Source organism: Phymastichus coffea, unplaced genomic scaffold (assembly GCF_024137745.1).
Source record: "Phymastichus coffea isolate CEN01 unplaced genomic scaffold, Cenicafe_Pcof_1.1 PCOF00021, whole genome shotgun sequence".
Taxonomy (NCBI): Eukaryota; Metazoa; Arthropoda; class Insecta; order Hymenoptera; family Eulophidae; genus Phymastichus; species Phymastichus coffea.
Window position 1 is genome coordinate 4,353,179 of NW_026706832.1, and position 20,611 is coordinate 4,373,789.

General features: G+C 33.1%; 1 protein-coding gene across 1 annotated transcript in view; it reads left to right on the plus strand.

The window, feature by feature from the left end:
* The window catches only part of LOC131675450 (cullin-2-like), a 673,085-nt gene extending 663,694 nt beyond the window's left edge, over nucleotides 1–9,391 (plus strand). Inside the window, exons 9-13 of the mRNA XM_058954430.1 lie at nucleotides 113–331; nucleotides 401–571; nucleotides 4,408–4,754; nucleotides 8,926–9,089; nucleotides 9,189–9,391. Coding sequence (XP_058810413.1) covers nucleotides 113–331; nucleotides 401–571; nucleotides 4,408–4,754; nucleotides 8,926–9,089; nucleotides 9,189–9,391 — 1,104 coding nt within the window. The remainder of the gene's footprint in view (nucleotides 1–112; nucleotides 332–400; nucleotides 572–4,407; nucleotides 4,755–8,925; nucleotides 9,090–9,188) is intronic.
* Nucleotides 9,392–20,611: the final 11,220 nt, after the last annotated feature.

The following is a 20,611-nucleotide window of genomic DNA, read 5'->3' on the forward strand; positions in this document are numbered from 1 at the left end:
TGTAATTTCGATTTATATTTATTCATTTTCAAATTCTTTGGCAATTTTATTTATATATTATACAATGCTTGAACTGACTTATTTAAATAGATAAATTATGTTTTATGAATAGGTAAGACAATGTTGCGAAGAAAAAATGGTCGCAGCACATGTTGCATGGTTGCATACTGAAGTTGATGCAATGGTTGAGCATGAAAGAAGAAAAGATTTATCACTTATCTATCCATTACTCAGACCACTTCCATCAGGTTTAGCTCATCTTGTACGAAAACTTACACAACATGTGACGAACGAAGGTCTTCAAGCGATAGGCTCTCTTCATGGCGATAATGTAACCGCAAAGCTAATAAAATACAAGTGGAAAAATTAGAATTATTTTTGAAATTTACTCTTATTATAGGTACATACGCAATTTGTTGAAAATATGTTAGAAGTACATGCTAAATACTCGAATTTGATAAAAGATTTATTCAAAGGAGATCAAGTTTTTGTGGGTGCCCTAGATAAAGCATGTTCGGCAGTTGTGAATCATAGAATGTCTCCCAGGCAATTGGCTCGTGCACCAGAATTGGTAACTATTAACTTGTTTTATTTAATTATCAGTCATCAATACGTTTATTAATACATTTATAATTTCGCCATATGAGAAAATCCACGAAACTTTTAATTGTTTTTCAAAACATAATCAATTTTTTTATTTTGAAGCACACATTTTAAACTTATTTAGAAATTATTCAGATTTGATAAATTTTGTGATAATGGAAAGAAGGGAAATAGTGAGAGATGGAAATTCACTTAATTTTAATTATATTCAGTAATTCGATCTTATGAATTCAAAGAAACTAGTTGTTCTGTTTTCTTTGTAGCTGTTGTCTAATCCAAGGCTGTTTTTAATATATAACATACTGTCTTGATTCCCGTATAATTTTCTCAAATGATAAATTTAAGAATGAATGATAAATTCATAAGATCGAATTGCTGATTTCGCCATTGTTAGAAAATAAGAATGGATACTTTGAACATCTGATTCACAATTAAATCAATTTCTACAAAAAAATTGAGCTAACTTGCTGAACCTCTACGCGATCTTGCCTTAACTGGTAGGATCTCTACACGACCTTGCATTAATTTGCTGGATCTGTACACAACCCTGCCTTAACTAGCTTGGTCATTAAAAATACAAACCCTTCCATAGGGTCTGTAAGACCTTGCAAATGGTAGGAAGGCTCAAGCATTAAATTTAAATAGCTAAGGGCTAGTGTTAACTATGTGAGTTCACACGTTATCGAGCCCCGTAGATGTTTAAATCAGTGCAAATCAAGAAACAGCCTAAAATATTCTGGAAAGTGTGAAAATAAGGGTACCAGCGATTCATCATTTATTTACAAAATATCATCTGAACGTAAAATGTTATGCAGGATTTGAATCTCCAGTCAAAGATACGGATTTCAATTGAAAACGTAACATTGACCTTGAAATTACCTGGAGAGAGTAGGTTAATGGGAAAATCATCCGTACCCCGCACATGTAACTTTATCTGAACGTAGATTTTGACAAGGAACCTAAATCCATTATCAAAAATAGGGGTTTCCGTTGAAAAAACAACATTGACTTGGAAATAACTTTGGGGGTGGGCAATTGGGGGGGGGGGGGGGGGGTGGCCACGGAACTCCACACATATTACATGATCTGAACGTAGAATTTCACGAGGAATCCGAATCCGTGTTAAAAAATAGGAGTTTCTATTCAAAAACAGCATTGACCTTAAAATGACCTTGACGGATCGCGTTCAAGGTCAAATTCAAGTACATCAACACATGGCCCCCTTGATCCTGAATAACTTTCATATGAATTATTTTTTAGCTTTCCGGGCTTGTTTCCAAGATATTCAGTTGTGCAAGATACGAGGTGTGTTCAAAAAGTAACGAGAATTTTTAAATTTCGCGGGTTTGGAGAGTCCGCTTGTATAAAATTTTTGCGTCGAGGCCGCATCTGTAGTGAACGTTTTTGAGCAATCACTAGTAGTTTTATTCAAGTTAGTTTCAAATTTTTTGTTCTATAACACCCTTGCGGAGGGAGGAAAATTGTCAAAGGGTTGGCTGCGAGACATCGAAGGATTGGCCGATAGTCGTTGTCCACGGGTTATGATCACAATAATTCTAACCTATTATTGTTAAAGTCAGTAAATACCATCTATTCAACCGCACGTAAATCTTTGCAAATCTCTTCGATATTGTTGCTTGCTAGTCCATTTACCACATTACTAGTTATTTTATTTTTCTGCATTATCGAGAATAGGTCAATGTTTAATAATTTTGATTGTATTGCGGTGCTGGCTGACGCATCATTGTGTATCACTATCATACTGACTTTTATTTTCGCTGTTCGATCAGTTATATTAAGCAAGTATTATTTATGTAGATTAATTCCTTAAATCTATATGAATAACTTAATTCTATTGGTTAAGTATCCAAAATTACTAAATATGAGGTCAGATATTGTTGATAATTATAGTAAGATTACGAGGGTCGTTTGAAAAGTCCGTGCAAAGTCAGAGAGATGGCGCTACTTGTGCGTATCAAGGTTATTTTCAGTTAGTGGCATATCTTGAAACAGCACACACCAAGTTTCAGCCAGATCGGCCAATTACTTTGTGTTTTACATTCGTTTCAATCAAAGAAATCGAGTGATTGTAAAAAAAATGACGAAAAAGAATTTCGTGTATTGATTAAACATTACTTTTTCAAAGGCAAAACGCCTCAGGAGATTAAACAGAAGCTTGATAAACATTATGGTGACTGTGCACCTTCGATTAGAATGGTTTATAAGTAGTTTCAAAATTTTCGGAGTGGCCATATAAGCACAAAAGACGCTGAACGTTCTGAACGCCCTGTTGAGCTTACCACTTCAGAAATCATTGATATAATCCATTATATGGTGATGGCTGACAGAAGAGTGAAGGTGCGTGAGATTGCTAGTACTGTAGGTATCTCGAGTGAATGGGTACATAATATTTTGCACCAACATTTGGACATGAAAAAGCTATCCGATAGATGGGTGCCGCGATTGCTCACGATTGACCAATAACGAGATCGTGTGATGTGTTGCAAGAATGGTTTGCAGCTGTTCCAGCAAAATCCGCAAGACTTTAAGCATTCTTTCATCACTGTAGATGTAACATGAATACATCACTACTCTCCTGAGACCAAAAAATAGTCTAAACAATGGGTTACCAAGAGTGTAACGTGTACGAGTATAAGCCTAAAAGGAGACTATGTTGAAAAATAAAAAAGATTTATTAAAAAAAATCAAGCAGTTTTTATTTTTGCACGGACTTTTCAAACGACCCTCGTTATTCAGTTGCGTCAAAATTATAGAATTTCAAATTTATTGCTTATGCTTCAAACTCCGAAAATAACTAATTCCGAAATACTAATTTATGGTCAAAATTCGAAAAATAACATGTCAGGTTTGAATTTATCATTCAAGTTCGGAAAATACAACGTAGAATCTGAATATAACGTGTCAGATCTGAAAATAATGTCAGAAAATTCGACGGATTTTATAAGTTTCTAAAACAATATAATTTAAAATTTGTTTTAGATAATACAAGCTGAATATTTATCCAGACATAATATAATCTGCACTTACAAGAGAGAGATACTTGCCCCTGCCTCCAATTTTTCAGAAACTTGGCAGAGGAGTATTTTTTAAAATATATTTGATACGTAATTTTTTATCTGCGGAAATTCGTATTTAATGGATGAAAACCACCTTAAAGTTTACCCCTCAAACACATTTTTATTCAATGTCTCAAGACTGAATCAACATTTTTTACGAATTCCAACGTCTACTCATTTTTTTTAAAAAGACAAGTATTTGGGTAAAGTTTAGGAGCCAGAATGTTCATGTGTAAATTTGTCTAGGGGGGAAAACCACCCTTAAACTCACCTCCGAAACAGATTTTTGTAATATCTCGAGATTTGATCGGATTCTTTTCTTATAAAAAAAATACTGTTCTTTTCTTATAAAAAAAATGAGTATTCAAGCAGAAATTAGTGATCCAAATATGTTCAGCGGGTGAAAACCACCCTTAACATCCCTAAAAACCAATTTTTTTAATATTTCGAGATTGAATCGAAATTTCTTGATTAAATCAACGCCTGTTTATTTCTTATAAAATACTAAGTATTCAGGCGCAGTTTAGGAACAGAAATATATCAAAGGGGTAAGAAACAGCCAACCATATCAGCAAAGGAAAAGTTCATGTCCTCTTTATACATAGTTTTGAAAGAGAGTAAAGGAGAATTTGCACTTAGAATAGTACAAACTTTATTTAGACCACGAAATATATACCTAGAAGCATCTGCCTCTGGAAAATTATCCAAGGAACTACTTTAAAATTAGATTGGAAATGTATTTTTAGTTCACAGTGACAATGCACCTATATTTCTATTAGATTTATGGAGTGGACAATGTGAAAAAACTGTTAACGAAGCTTTACCAAATGACAAAAGTGTTGTATTGAAAACAATACAAGAAGGTACAACTGGTCAGATACAGCCTCTTGATGTATATGGATTTAGATTATGGAAGAACTTTATAAGAAAATTATCTGACCTAACACTTCTTATGGATTACGATCTCAACTTACACGAAAGAAATAATATAATCAAGATTCAATCGTTATCACATAACAAATTTTCTTTACCAAGATTTCAAAATGTTTTTCAATATACATGGTACAAAACTGGGTACTGCAACGGTAGTCGATTTTATTAATCGATTAGTTCGCAATTCGGTAACACTCGCGATGCTAGAGCGAACGACTAAGAGAGAGAAGCGGCGCGCGAGACTTCAAAGTTTTCAGTTAAGCGTCAACTGCTACTTGTAGAGTACCATCAAATAGTTTTTTCAGTGTTTCGACGTTTTGATAATAAAAAAAAGTTTCCTGGGAATTTTGATACGTGCGTGAGTGAGCGTACAGGCAATCACAGCAGCAGCAAGCGGACAGTAGCATTTAGTGCAGCAACAACAGTTTGATAGCGAGGTGAACCAGCGCAGCCTTACTAAGGAGGAAACCGTTGGCAGAAAAGTATTTCTTAAACAATCACAGCTGATCACCGTAATTGCACCGCAGAGTAGGTGCACCTCCCTTTTATGTGCGACAAAATACTAACAAGAATATTTTGTCTATCGCGACTATCATTTTTGTATTCGCGTCGAGCGTTAGATTTCGCGGCAGAATTTCGAATTCTCTCTCTCTCTCTCTCCCTGTATTATTGTAAATCATTGTAAATCCTATTCGTGTGCGTTAGTCTTTCGGCCCGTCAAAGACTGTAGTTTATTAGAATTAAGCTATATTAATTTTATTCGCCGCATTACGTAATTTCGTTTCTTATTAGTTTAACGGATCTATCACCGGTTCAATTTCAAACCGATTTCATCTAGGGGATAAGTTGGAATGAGCATTATGCCACTCACACCTAAGATAGATCGAGTGTCATTTTTAGTGTAACTTAAGGTGGGTTCAACTTATTGGAAAGAAGACACTGAAACGAAAAAAAACGAAACCGTACTACCCTGTGGCAAGAACTCATGATACACCACACCCCTGTAATCGAAGAAAACTGTGAGCAAAACCTTCATCTTATATCTAGTATAGTTTTCTTGATTGTCATATTATGTGATTCAGTGAATTTGTTGGTTAGCTTAATTATGTTTTCTATTTCTCAGTTGGTCTATTTAGTATTTTTTCATAATTGTAAATGGTCATTCTAGAGTGTGATCTATTATCATGAAGGTTACAATTACCTTGAGCATATGTATATGTATGATTTAATATCTAGTAATATGTTGTTTAGGAAAATTGTATCCTCGATGTCGTATACTCCATTCCATTTAGCCATTTTTCCAATGATATGAATAAATTCTTACAGTTGTATTTATATTTCTTAGTTTTCTTACTCGGTGTAATAAGTTTTATGGGTTGTATCCATATTTTGAGTTTTGTTTTCGTAGTATGTAAATTTTCTATTGATTTAAGTTCTTTAGGTAATTTATTAAATAACATAATAGCTCTAATAAAATTGTTTTTGATACGAGGGGGGTCAATAAGTCTTTACAAAATCCAAGAGATGGCGCTTGTGACACTTAAATTATGTTGTTTTTGGCAAGCAATGCTACTAACTAGATATCGTACAAAGTTTCAGCTCGATTCATTAAGTTGTTTTTTTGTAATCGTTGGTTGAACAAAAAGTTATTGGGTTATTTGAAAAATGGAAAGAACATTTTCATTTGAAAGGCCTTACACCAAAAGAAATCACAGTTGAGTTGAACGCCGTTCATGGCAAGTCTGCCCCTGTGCTTAAGACTGTTTATAACTGGGTAAATGAATTTAAAAGTGGCCGTACAACAACAAAAGATGAACCTCGTTCAGGACGCTCCGTAGAAGTGAGTACGCCCGAAATGGTCAACAAAATCAACGATATGATGTTGAGTGATAGAAGGTTCAAATTGCGAGAATTAGTCGAGGCCACAGGGGTATAAAAGGGTACAATCATTTCAATTTTGTATGAAAAATTGCGGATGAAAAAAATACCAGCAAAATGGGTGCCGCGTTTGCTAACTGTTAAAAACAAAAGAACCCGCGTGGTCACCTCTGAGGCTCTTTTGGCACGCATATGTCGTTATCCGGAAGACTTTTGGCGTCGACTCGTAACTGTAGACGAAACATGGGTACACTACTACACTCTTGACACCAAAGAACAGTACAAACAATGGATTACCGCAGGAGAACCAGCCCCAAAGAAGGCAAAGATAGTAAAGCCAGCTGGCAAGATTATGGCCACGGTTTTCTGGGATGCGGATGGAATCATCTAATCGATTACTTGGAAAAGGGCCAGACGATCACTGGACAATATTATGTGTCATTATTAGGTTAGCTGAAAGAAAAAATCAGAGAAAAACGTCCTCACTTGAACAAAAAAAAATGCCTCTTTGTTCAAGACAATGCTCGAGTTCACATATTCTATAGCAAAAATTAACGATTTAAAGTTCGAATTAATTAACTATCCACCATATTCGCATGATTTGGCTCACAGTGACTTTTTCTTATTTCCTAACCTGAAAAAATGGCTTGCCGGACAACGATTCACGTCGAATGAAGAAGTCATCGCCGAAACAAATGCCTATTTTGAGGGTTTTCAGAAATCATATTTTTCTGATGGCTTAAAAAAACTGGAAGGCCGTTTAATAAAATGTATCGACCCTTAAGTAGATTATGTTGAAAAATAAAAAAAAATTACATACGCAAAACTTGTTTTTCCTTCTTTTTGTAAAGACTTATTGACCCCCCACCCCCCACCCCTCGTACTGATTTATTTCAATCTTCTTGGTACTTGTAGACTGTTGTTTCTTGTTTTCTTGTCTTTATTATTGTATGTTGTAAAAAGTTCATCGTAATGGTACAGTAGTGATTCTAATGTGAAGGTTTTTCCTACATCAAGAGGTTGTTTCTTGATGATAAAGTTATTTTTATTAACTATTTTAAGTGATGTGTTTTGTAAATTTTGTAGTTCTTTAATTCTGTCAGAATGAGCTCCTCCCTGTGCAATAATTTCGTAAAATGCAATGTTGCGGAATAGGGCGTAATACATCATCCTAAGCACTTCCATGCTCATTATTCTCGATAATTTGTAAAAGATAAAGATTAAATACTGGTTTTTTTGTATAAATTTTGTAAGTGAAGGTCCCATCTCATATATCTATCATAAAGTTACACCTAAATACTTTATGTAGTCTTGTATATGGATTGTTTTACCTTCTATAGAAATATTCAAGTTTTTATGTATGCTATTACAGTTATTTCTAAATTGAAGATAGGCTATTTTATCAATTTTTAATGATAATCTATTTAAGACTAATTAGTCACCTATTTTTTGTAATTGATTATTCATCTTTCTTTCAACTTCTATCCAACTCCTATCAGATACAATGACTGCTGTATCATTTGCAAAAGATAGGATAGTTCATACTCGTACAAATATTTACACTGATCTCCTTTTTCACACAAACCTCGTCACGAATGTACCCCTTAACTTTCATTGATATATACTTTGAATACACATTAACTTTGTACAGTATTTCTTTTATAAAAAGCATCCAGATCATCAACAATAAATAGAGTAAAATTGTATATCGTCTTGTCATCACTAGAAAATTAATCGGATCATATAAAACTTAATTACAAACGATCTCTGAAATATAACTTACTTGAGATACATCATGCATAAACACTTGGCTCATTTTGTAAACAGTAGTGGTGACATGAATAGGACAATAACTATTTTTTCAAAAAAAGCTTTTTCAAATTAAGCTTTCTTTTAGTCATAATCCAGTGACATCTATATTCAATTAAGCAAAAAATTTCAAATCTGAAACAAATGAAAATCGTCCTTTGTTGAATCCAATTTCAATAGGTGATTCATTCAAAGTGTATTTTGTTAATTATACTATAGCCAAAGAACTTTATTGAACAAATTCATTGTTTCACTGTGTGTGTGTGAATATATATTCATAAATTTTGATTATTCAATATATGTTGTTGTAGATTCTAAGTATTTTATTAATATAGTGAAAAATGGTTGGCCGTAATACAGCAGTGTTAGCTGAAGAAATAATAGAAACACTCATTGATTTCGATATTTATATTGAATCCTGCAATAAACTGAAAAAAAAGAAAGATCCTGTTTGGCAAAAAGTGTGTGATAACTTAAAAAATAAAATAGAACCTTTAAATTTGTATATAAAAGTGCAGCAAAATAGACATAATTTTCAGACTTTATATTGTAAAAGAAAAGAACTATAATTTTTCAACAAACCAGTTTGTAAAAAGAATAGTGATGAGATTTCTGAATTAAACAGTGAACAAGACGAAAGTGAAGATTTATCAAGTAAAAAGAAGAGAGGTCAGAATTTGAGATTCAATTTTGAAATATCTCCAGAAGAATGGTCAAAAATAGAGCCAGTAAAAGGAATGTACAAAAATGGTAGGGAAATTCAATGTTTACAAGCTGGCTGGACAGACAGTTTAGTAAGAGAAATCTGGAAAGTTGAAAAGTTGCCCTGCAGTTATAATTTTAAAAGACATACTGTAGATAAATATAATAAATATATTGACATCATAGGCTACTGCACTATTTGTAAAGCTGATTTAAAAATTTATTGTGAAGAAAGGCCCATAGATGGAAAACCAATTGTGTTTCAAGTGGAAACCAAAAATTCTCATGGAATACCTCCTTCCAATAAAAGACGCTTGGCTGGTCCCCAAAGGATTGCAATTAAAAAAGAACTAGAGTGCAAAAAGCCAAAGAGGCAATCAAGGAAATGAGGTATGGAGATCCAGAACCATCATTTTTGTATAGCCCAAGTGTGATCAGGGAAGCTAATCACGAATTCAAATATGAAAAATTAGGTCTGAAACTAGGTGAGAACTTATTTGTGTCCTTCGACAAATTAAAAAAAGATGTGGAATACAATAAATATTTCAAAGGAATTGGATACGACAAATTTTTTTTTATGGTTTGGTCACCTGAACAAGTAAGTGTCCATAACGACATTCAGTTAAAATTGAGAAATCCTATGTCTCTTGATACAACAGAATCAGTGGTTCTAAAAATCAAAAGACCTGATGGAGAATGTCATGATATTTTTCTAACCGTACTGTCAACTTTTATAAATAAACTAATTGTACCTGTTTGCCAAGAATTATCGGAAAAGAATGATACTAATTTTTTATCATTTTGGCTTCTCGAGTGGAGGAAATCAGGTGCAAAAGTACCAGAATTCATTGTTACTGACATGGGTAAAGGTATACAAAACGCTGTCTGTTTGGCATTTAATGGAGTCAATTTTTCTAATTACAACGATGAGTGCCTCAAATATCTATTAAAAAAAGATTATAAGATTAATTTGAATACCCATTTAAGAACTGATGTGGCACACTTAATACATGCCGTAACTAGGTGGCCTTGCTTTGCTAAAGAGAAGCAGAAAATAAATGAATTATTTAAGCGATGTGTGGGCTACATGACACAGATTGACAATCTACAACATTTTTCAGAGTTTCTGGTAGCTTTCTTCATTGTATCTGGCACCAAGTACAATGATGACTATTGTCAAAAAGCTTTAGTATATTTAATTGAAAAAATCCAAACATATGAATTAAATAATAATAAAGTTAAAGAGAAATAAATATTTTAAATGAAAAAGAAACAGTAGATATTTTTATAGAGACTAAAAGTGGCAATGGAAAAAATAAATTAAGACTTACACGTAATTATATAGAAGAATTAAAAAAGAAAAGTACTGAAAACAATTTTGACAATGACAATTCTTTATATTTTCGGATACAATCAAATAATTATTATTTGCCTAGATTTCTTGATAGATTATCAAGTTTATGTGAGTTGTTATTATGAGTTATTATGAGTTCCCATGCTGGACAAATGTCATGAATCACTATTTTAACAATACTGAAAACATGGCGACTTCAGCCAGAGCTGAAAGCTACTTTAGTGATTTTAAGTGTTTAAATGGCGTTTCGCAGAGAGCAGATATAGTTTTCGTAAACCATTGTCGTCAAATAAATAGTGACATGATACTAGCGCGTGCTGCATTGAATGATTTGCAGCCAAATCTGTTTGCCATACCAAAGAAATGTGATAAGGATGACAATGATTTCCTATTTGCAACAGAAAGTTGGAAAAGAAAGTCAACAGGACCAGAATTTACTGAGTTTCTTTCGGAAACAATTGACATTACTGGATCAATTACGGAAGAGTTAGTTTATGGAAAACACGAATCAATTATAAAAGATAAAAAGATACCTGAGGAAAGAAAAAATGCTCCCTCCTGTTCAGAATCAGTAATAGTAATAGATGATAGCAATGACTCTGATTTGCAAGCGTTCTCTGATAATGTAAAATTGACTTCATCATTTTGCAATGATAACATTGAGAATAGCAATCATGCCTCTGATAAAGTAAATTCACTAGTATTAGATAGCAGCAAATCACAATCTACTGATTTTCATAGCGACCATAGCTACCACATACATGCAATGACAGAACCAGAAAGAAATTCAATAAATAAAACTCGTGGTAAATATGTCTCGGCTGAACCAGGGTTAGATTTAATATTACAGAAGCAAAAACAAAAAAGTAGAGGTAGAAAAGTGATCCAAAATGGAAACAAACAGCATGAAAGAACAGTATATGGCAAAAAGTATAAATTTACGAATACATGTGCATTTGATACAGTCACAGAAATTATAACTCATGCTTGCTTTGAAGTGCAACTTTTCAAAGAATTCATACAGGCAAATATCAATAAAACTTGGTCTACACAAAACTTGTGCTATACAAGTACGATTTCAAACTATGCAACAGCATCAATAACCAACACTTTATACAGTAATAGGGCTTACATACTTTATTCAATGCAAAAAGAACTAAAAAACTATGAAATAAATTGTGAAACTAACATTAATAATTTATTGTGCTCTCTAATAAAAAATTATAGCTGTATTAAAGAAGAAACAGTCTGTCAAATTTGTGGAAATATATCTATTAAAAACAAATGCCTGGTTCCATTACCAAATACAAATATCATAAAAAAATATAATTATAGTAATTTAAAGGACAAACTCTGAAATTTTGAAAGAAAAACTGTTTTTTGTGTAAATTGTAATAGCAACAATGTCTATCTATCTCATATAATGGGTGCTTACTTATGTATCGACACTGAAGATGGATATAAAAATTGTGATGATAATGAATTGGATATAACTACGTCTTTGGATAAATTACCAATTACCCTAAATATAAACACTGATACCTTTGCTCTATGTGGTGTTGCAAGATATATCCCTTCAAGCTTCAAAGGTGGTATGGGTCATTATGTTGCTTATTGCAGGAAAGTCAATGGCACTTGGAATGAAAGAAATGACTTATCGACATTTAAAAGCACAGTTACAGAATCTGAAACAAAATGCTTGCAAATGAAAATTAGTTTCTTATTTTATGCTAAATATGTATAATAATTAATTAAATATGTATTATAATAAAAATAAGTAAAATTGAACTATAATATTGTATTAATTGTAAATAGATATATTAGTTCCAAATTCAATCATTCATATCTATATAGGTAAACTAGACAATATTGATTGTTTTTTTTCTCTTCAAGCTTAAATATCTTCACTTATTTGTTTAATTTTGTATCATACTAAAAATTCATGTGATTCAGTCTCATCGGATCAAATTAATAAGACTACTGAAAGATATTTATCCAACAAGGTTACGGCAACATGGCCAAAATATTCAAAATGGTAATTATTATGTTCATTACAAAAGTTCATAGATACTCGTATTGAAAAAGAAAGAGCTACTTTAATTATTTGGAATTATGAAGTAATCGTTGAGAGTTACATTTGCTAAAATTACTTACTACTTGATAACATGAAAGCAATTTCAGTATGCTTTTTCACGAAAGCAGATTGTTGCATGTATTTTATAACCATAGGCTCCATGGTTGAACCTTAGGGACTGTTATAGCCTCCATGGCATGGAGAAAGTGCTAATGTGATATACTTTTCGATTTTGAGGATACTCTTACATGCGAGCGGCAAGTGGTGAGCAGCAAGCGGAAAATCCGATTTGAGTGATTTGTTGAAAGTTTTTCCGATATAACAGTCGAAAAACTGTCCTAGGGTCCTAGGGGGGCTGCGCCTATCTTTCGACTACTAGCGGAACTGCGGAAGCCTAATAGTCCAGTAAAATTAGACCTGAAAACAATTTTCTATAGAAGTAGATGCATTTGGTATATATGGTAAATTGAAGTCGATAAAACCGATTCTGACATTTTCAGAGCTCTAGGTGAAGGGGATCTATGAAAAACGAACGTTTGAAAACTTTTATTGCTTATATCTCGCGAACGGTTAGACCTACGGACAAATAACACACACCAATCGAAAGAGCATAAAATTTTACATAAATTACAATGGTTTGCGCAGCTTCGATGAGCGCAAAATGTTGAGAAAAAAATTAATAAAAAAATTTATTTGAATGAAATAGGAGGTGAAGGTGCGCATGGCTTGCTTGACGCTCTCTTCTGCCGCCAGTGATGAGAACCGGTCACCCATCCAAAACATTTTTTTTTCCTATTCGCAATACATCTAGGTCTGTTTGCAATATAATATATACATGAGAGGATATGAATGTTTCATTTTTGACGTTGCGAGAAATGTTTCATGCGAATGATTATATTGAAGACATGAGCTTGACTATTAAATTTTAAAATAAAGTTGTCTAAAATTTCGAATCTAAATCATTTCCCAAATACTATAGATTATTCGGCATCATTCGGCAAACTTGAGATATTCAAAGGTACGATGCTACCATCGCGGACATCGAAAAGCTTTCTCGTGGAAATATAACAAGGGTGCAATTTCTATCGGCTAAGATTCAATTTTACTAGCTATTCATTTTTTTAATAATTGCAATAGTTACGTTACCATCGCTGCCGCAAAAAGACAAAATCATGCCCACGAACTGTCAACGCCTTACGGCGGAAAATCTGCCGGGAAAAGCCTTCTCGTCGAAATATAACAAGGGTGCAAATTCTATCGGCTAAGGTTCAATTGTAATTGCTATTCATTTTTTTAATAATTGCAATAGTTACGTTGCCATCGCTGCCGCAAAAAGACAAAATCATGCCCACGAACTGTCAACGCCTTACGGCGGAAAATCTGCCGGGAAAAGCCTTCTCGTCGAAATATAACAAGGGTGCAAATTCTATCGGCTAAGGTTCAATTGTAATGGCTATTCATTTTTTTAATAATTCAATAGTAACGTTTTATGTCTGTACGCGCGAGTCCCGATTCGGCGCCAAGGCTTGTTAAAGCTTGCAGCTGTTAAATGGACAAATAATGGGAAAAATCAAAACTAAATCATTGACAATAGCTTATCTAAGCCTACCAATGATTAATCAATGAATTTTGTAATTTGCACCCCCACAATATATTTCTAATAGCATCTCAAAATGGCATAAGACGCATTAATCGAAATAAAAATGGTCCAGGTATTTTTTGAGAAATAGAAATAGGCCAAACCATAATAAATTTCCCAACAAAATGAATATTTTTTTTCTTCAAGTTCGAGATCTGGCCCAGGGTCGGTTATTTTAACATTTGTTGTTGTAGAGCGAGCCTTACTTTTGGAATTCAAAAATGTCGGCCGCGCCTGCGCATTGAACGTCTGCCAGTCGCTTTGATAAGCAAAAATGTTAGATTTAATTTTATTAGCTCAGATTTAATTATATTCCAAAACTAAGAAGGGTGCACATTAGACAAGCCAGGGTTGAATTTTTATAATTTTTGGATTGTTTAAAAAACTCATTATTTACAAATTAATCGACGTTTTAAAAATGCCATCTGCTTTTTTTTTTTTTATAATTTAGAGGGGTTCATTTACAAATAATTGTAGTTTTAGAGGGTGCAATTAATGTCCCTTTTGGTGGTATTTTTTTTTCGTTTCATGGTATCCTGCAGGCTGGGATAATGTGGATGGGGTCCTAGGATTGGTCCTTGTGGTACTCCCATGTATACTGTTTCTGGTTTACTAATGTGGTTATTTATTTTCACAATTTGATTTTTGTTTATTAGGTAACTTTTAATAAAATTATAAGCTTTTCCTCGTATTCCATAGTGGAATAATTTATTTAGCAGTATGGTATAATCTATTGTATCAAATGCTTTTGCTAAGTTAAGGAAAGTGATAATGATAGGATCTCCTTGATCAAGTTGATTGTATATAATATTCGTTATGTGGTATAGTGCATCTTTTGTACTTTTATTTTTTTGGAAACCATATTATTTGTTAGAAATTAAAATGCAATCATTCACGAAACTAATTATTACTTTCTGCATTAATTTTTAAAAACTTTAGCTAAGTTCGATATAAGCGATATAGGCCTGTAATTTGTTGGTAAATGTTTTTCTTTGGCTTCATGAATGGGACTTATCTGCGCTTCTTCAAGTTCAATTGGCCATTTTTCTTTGTCTATGCTAGTGTTTATTATGTGATCCAGAGGTTCTGAGATGAAACTTGTTAAAGTTTTAAGTACTTTTGAGTTTATTCCATCAACACCACCTTTTTTTTCACTTTATGGATTATTTTTTGTATTTCATATATATTTGTTGTCTTCAAAAATATAGTTTTCTTGTACATCTCTGGCATTTTTATGTTTTTGTTGCAGGGTGTATTGATTTTATTACTTAAGTCTTTTCCCACGTTACAGAAGAATTCATTCGTTTTATCGGCTATTTTTTGTGTCTGTAAGTTTAATATTATTCTCAGTAGTAAAATCGATATTATTAGTTTTTTTTAGTGTTTCTCCCTAATTTATTGTTTAGTATTGTCCATAGATTTCGAGGGTTATTGGTATTGAGGTTAATTTTTATTCTGGCAAAGTTTTCTTTTGCTTTATTAATTACCTGATATAACGTTTTAACAGTTTTTTTTATAATTTTCTTTTTTACTAGGTTATTGGGATCTTTTTTTCCAGATGTTAGAGTTTTTCTTTTGTTTTACATGAAAGAATGATTGCCTTAATTATCCAGGCATTTCTCGGTTGGTTACTATTATGATTATTTTTGGTACTGTAATTTTCTGTATTGGTTGGGATCTGTTATAGTTATTAATTCTGACCAATTTATTGTTTTTATAAAATTTATTAATTTGTGGAAATTTATTTTTGGATTGTTATTAATCTGCTTTTTATCTTTTTTAATGAAATTTAATGTTATTAAAATTGGATAATGATCATTATAAGGCATGTTAAGTAGGTAAGTATTGTATTTAATATTTTCTAATTTTATGAAAAAATTGTTTATATATAAGCCCTTACTATTATCATCCATAGAAGGTCGGGTTCTGGAGTTGTATCCTGGGCAGTAACCATTTTCTAGTAAAAGTTGTAGAAATTTTTGGTCTAGTAATTTTTGATTTAGAGTGTCACAATTGGAGTCACCAACTAATATACAATTTTTCTTATTTTGATGTATTAGAAAATGGTTTTTTATGTTTGTTAGAAATTCTGTTTTGTGTATGTCGTGTGATCTCTAGATAGCTAATAATACTAGTTCTTTTTTATTTTCGAGTTTAATTGTAGGATTTACAATTTTTACCTTATTGATTTGGATGGTTTCAGTGGTTTCTGTAATTTCATTGTTTATATAGACTACAACACCATCTGATTTATTCAATTTACTATTATTATAGTGCATAACAAAACATTTATATTGAAAAACTGATGATAATCAAGATTCCATGATTCTGTGCATACTATAATATTCGGCTTTTTTCCGAAGCTATTAGTGAAAGTTAATAGTTTATTGTAATTAGCATTTAAGCTACGTATATTTACACAAAATATTACATCATTTTCTATTTTTAACAATTTATTTAAAGTGGCTGTGCTGTTGGCATTTATTTCATTCGTGATAATTACATTGTCGAACTCCATTACTTCGTTTTGATTATTTTATTGTTACCTGTTGAGCTTCGTGTAGATAAAGAGGCGATTGTTACACTGCTGTTAATTCTGAATCAAATATTCGTTACCTCGCATTGTGAATTGTTACGCTCTACTTTACCAAAAAATTTTTGATAATCTGGTGGCATTGGGTAATCTGTCATTTCTATAAATTTTTTAATTTTGTTTTTAAGAATCTCACAGGTTTGGCTATCATTTGCACGGTGAGTATATTATAATTACTATTAAATTTGATATTGTAAAAAGTGCAATTCGGACACTTGGGTGTGTCCCAACTGCACTTATCTGTTGAGTATTTGCCAGCGCATTTCATACAAATGGCATCGTTTCTGCATTTATTTGCACCGTGTCCAAATCTGGAGCATTTTTGACATTATATTGGACATGGTATTATGTTAATGATGTTAAAAACCCTGCGATTCTAATAACCTCTGAAAATTTTATTTTTGTTGTCTCTTGTATTTATATATATTGTGTGGTACTTCAAGTATTGCTGTACTGGTTTTTGTTTTTTCATTTGTGTAAATATGTGAAACTTTACATTTCCCCGCATAATAAGCAAAATTTCTTTGGTTTATATCTATTTAAACATCTTTCTCATTAGTTGTAATTGATTTACTTATACTTGTGACTTTGACTATTGGTTTTTTGATTTATTCTTTTTCTACTTTGCATGATTTGCAGAGTTTTTTAGTTAAAGTTTCTTTTAATTTATTAATATTTTCTTCATTTATACAGTTAATAATTATAGTATCTTTGTTTTTAGAAATTACATTTTTAGCTTGTATTGTTTTGTATTTGATCAGATAATGAGCTATTGTATTTTCTAAGTTCAAATTATCATCATTATTTATTTTTTTTATAACTAGTCTAGATACTCCTTTATTTTTAGGTTTGTTTTTTGCAATAATCTCTGCATATGTGTTTTTTAAATTGTTACTCGTTTTATTTTGTCCTTCTTTAATGAGCAATTCTTGTAGTAATTCGGTCTTTTTTTTAGTTTCTTCTTAAAGTTCTTTTAATAAGTTACGAGGGTGGTCCGATAAGTACTTAGCCTACAAAAGAAAAACGAAAATTTTGGAAAAGTGGCGTTTTATTTTTCAACATAGTCTCCTTTTAGTTTGATACACTTGGCTCGGCGATGCTTCAACTTCTTTAACTCGTCTGAAAAATACGTTTCCTCGAGGTCTGAAAAGTAGGCTTCCGTGGCAGCGATTACCTCCTCATTCGACTCAAATTTCTGCCCGGCGAGTGACTTTCGCCGGGTAAAGTCCACTGTTTCGGCTGGTCCTTGGTCTCTGGTGTATACCAGTGGATCCATGTTTCGTCGACTATCACGAAACGAGGCAGAAACTCCTTCGGATTGTGCTTAAACAGTGTCAGACATTGCTCTGAAGTTGTCTCACGGTTGCGCTTGTTGTCCGGAGTGAGCAAACGCGGCATCCATCGCGTGCTTCACAGCTTTCTCGTGCCCAAAATTTCATGCAGGACATGACCCACGCGGTCTTTTGAGATGCCTACGATCTTAGCTATCTCGCGCACCTTCTATCGTCGATCTGCCAATACGAGAACGTCAATTTTTCTCACGTTATTCTCCGTGGTAGCCGTTTTCGGAGCACCTGGACGTGGCTCTTCAAAAATCGACGTGCGACCATGTTCAAACTCCTTAAACCAATTTTTGACGGTGGCCATCGAAGGAGAAGAGTCACCGTACACAGGATCCAAGCGCTTTTTGATTTTGCTGCGCGATTTCCCTTTTAAAAACAAGAATCGAATCACGGACCGATACTGCTCTTTTTCCATTTTGCAAAAATCAACGGACACACTTGCTTTCACACGCTCTCAAAAATAAACTACAACTCCGATCCGGCTGAAATCTTGACAGTAACCATCGAGAAGGTTGTACTACGTGATAGAATATTTCTTTTGCGAGAGTGGCGCCATCGGGCGGAGAGGCTAAGTACTTATCGGACCACCCTCGTATTTTCTAATTTTAATGCATGTAATTCATCATAATTTTCGAAAGTAGTTGTTTCCATTATTTGACCATCTGAATCTTATTTTTCATGTGCTATTTCGTTTAGTATTTCATGACTAATTTGTTCTCTACTTACAGTTTTTGTTTGTGCTACGAATTTTCTGTTAGTTTGCCATATGGTAGCTGGGAGATTAATACCAGGTCTGTAAGGTCTTGACATATCACAAAAAAGTTTTTTATAATTTCTATTAAGGTGCCAGCATTTATTTTTGCTATTATTTCTGATTTGTGATAGAAATTTCCATAAACTATGCAAACTACCGCTCCTACTTTTACATTAGGATGACATTTGTAGTGCTTAAGGAGTGAACTGTCGGGCAGCTCCGTTTCGCTCGGCGTCATGACTGTGACTATTATTATAGTATAATGATACTATAATATAAACAATATATATAATGGTAATATAAATAAAGTTTATGCTAGAATTCTTTTTAGTTTGTATAGTTTTGACTTACATTAAGTAGTAAGTTACTACATTTGCTAAGCTTGTGCTGTCTTCACTTTTTGTTTTTTATACAATAAGTTTTAATATTTCCTTTGTAAGTTTGTTTATACTTTTATTTTATCTTTCTACTGTTCCTAGTATATTTAAAATTTTATTTCTTTCTTGGTTTTCTTTATATAAGTCTTTTAAGTTTAGATAGGTTTACGTAATAAAAAAAATTGATGACTATTTAACCATACCACACAATTTTTATATATTTGGATGTTCTGAACATGAATCCGAGGTTCATTAACTTCTATCACGTCAGGTTCAATTTTATTTAAAGGTTAAATAAATTTATTACAACAGAATTGATAATTCGGCTATGGATTTAGAAAAAGCGAAAAATTTTAATTTTATATACATATCCTTGGTTTTTTCCAATATGACGTTTGAAGGACATCTGAAGCTCAAATAAATGACAGACGAAATTTGCTTTTGAACCAAATGAACTTGTTTTTGAGATGTCTTATATACGAGGTCTGTCCGGAAAGTATCGGGCCTACCTTTATATTTTCGTGCTAGCGTTATTCTTTATCATCTGGTGGGTGGTGTCCTTCAAAGTAATCCCCACTTGATTGAATAACACGGTTCCATCGATGTTTCCACTTTTCAAAATAGTCCTGGAACTTACTTTTAGGGATAGCCTTAAGTACACTCGTCGCATTGTTTTCAACCGTTGTTTTGTCATCGAATCGGTGTCCTTTGAGTGGTTTTTTTAGTTTTGAAAACAGCCAAAAGTCACAAAGGGCTATGTGGGGACTGTACGCAGGTTGTCGAAGCAATGCGATATTGTGTTTGCTCAAAAACTGCTGCACAAGATTGGATGAATGCGCTGGCGCATTATCGTGATGGAGAAGCCAGTCACCACTTTCCCAAAAGTGCGGCCGTTTTCTTCTTACTGCATCACGCAAACGTTTCCAAATTTGAACGTAGTATTCTTTATTGATTGTCTGACCTGTTGGTGCATATTCGCGATGTACAACACCTTCACAATTGAAAAAAACAATCAACATTGACTTAACATTGCTCCGACTTTGTAATGCTTTTTTTGGTCTTAGCGATTCAGAATGCTTCCACTGTGAAGATTGTTATTTAGTTTCAGGATCATAACCATAAACCCATGATTCATCACCTGTAATAACTTTTCTAAGCGCATTATCATCATTATTGACCATTTCCAGATTGTCGAGAGCGATTTCTAAGCGAATTTCTGAAATGATAGTTTTTGGTATCCTAAGGTCTTCTTCTAGCTCTCGCACAGTCATACGACGATCTTGTTCGATTGCAAGTCGCACCCGTTCAATATTATCTGCGGTTTTTGTCATCGAAGATTGGCCGGAACGAGAATCACTATCGACAGAAGTGCGACCATCCTTGAACCGTTTATACCACTCTTTTATTCGTGTTTTGCTCATACACTCGCTTCCGAAGGCCTTTTGCATCAATTCAATAGTTTCCGAACTCGTTTT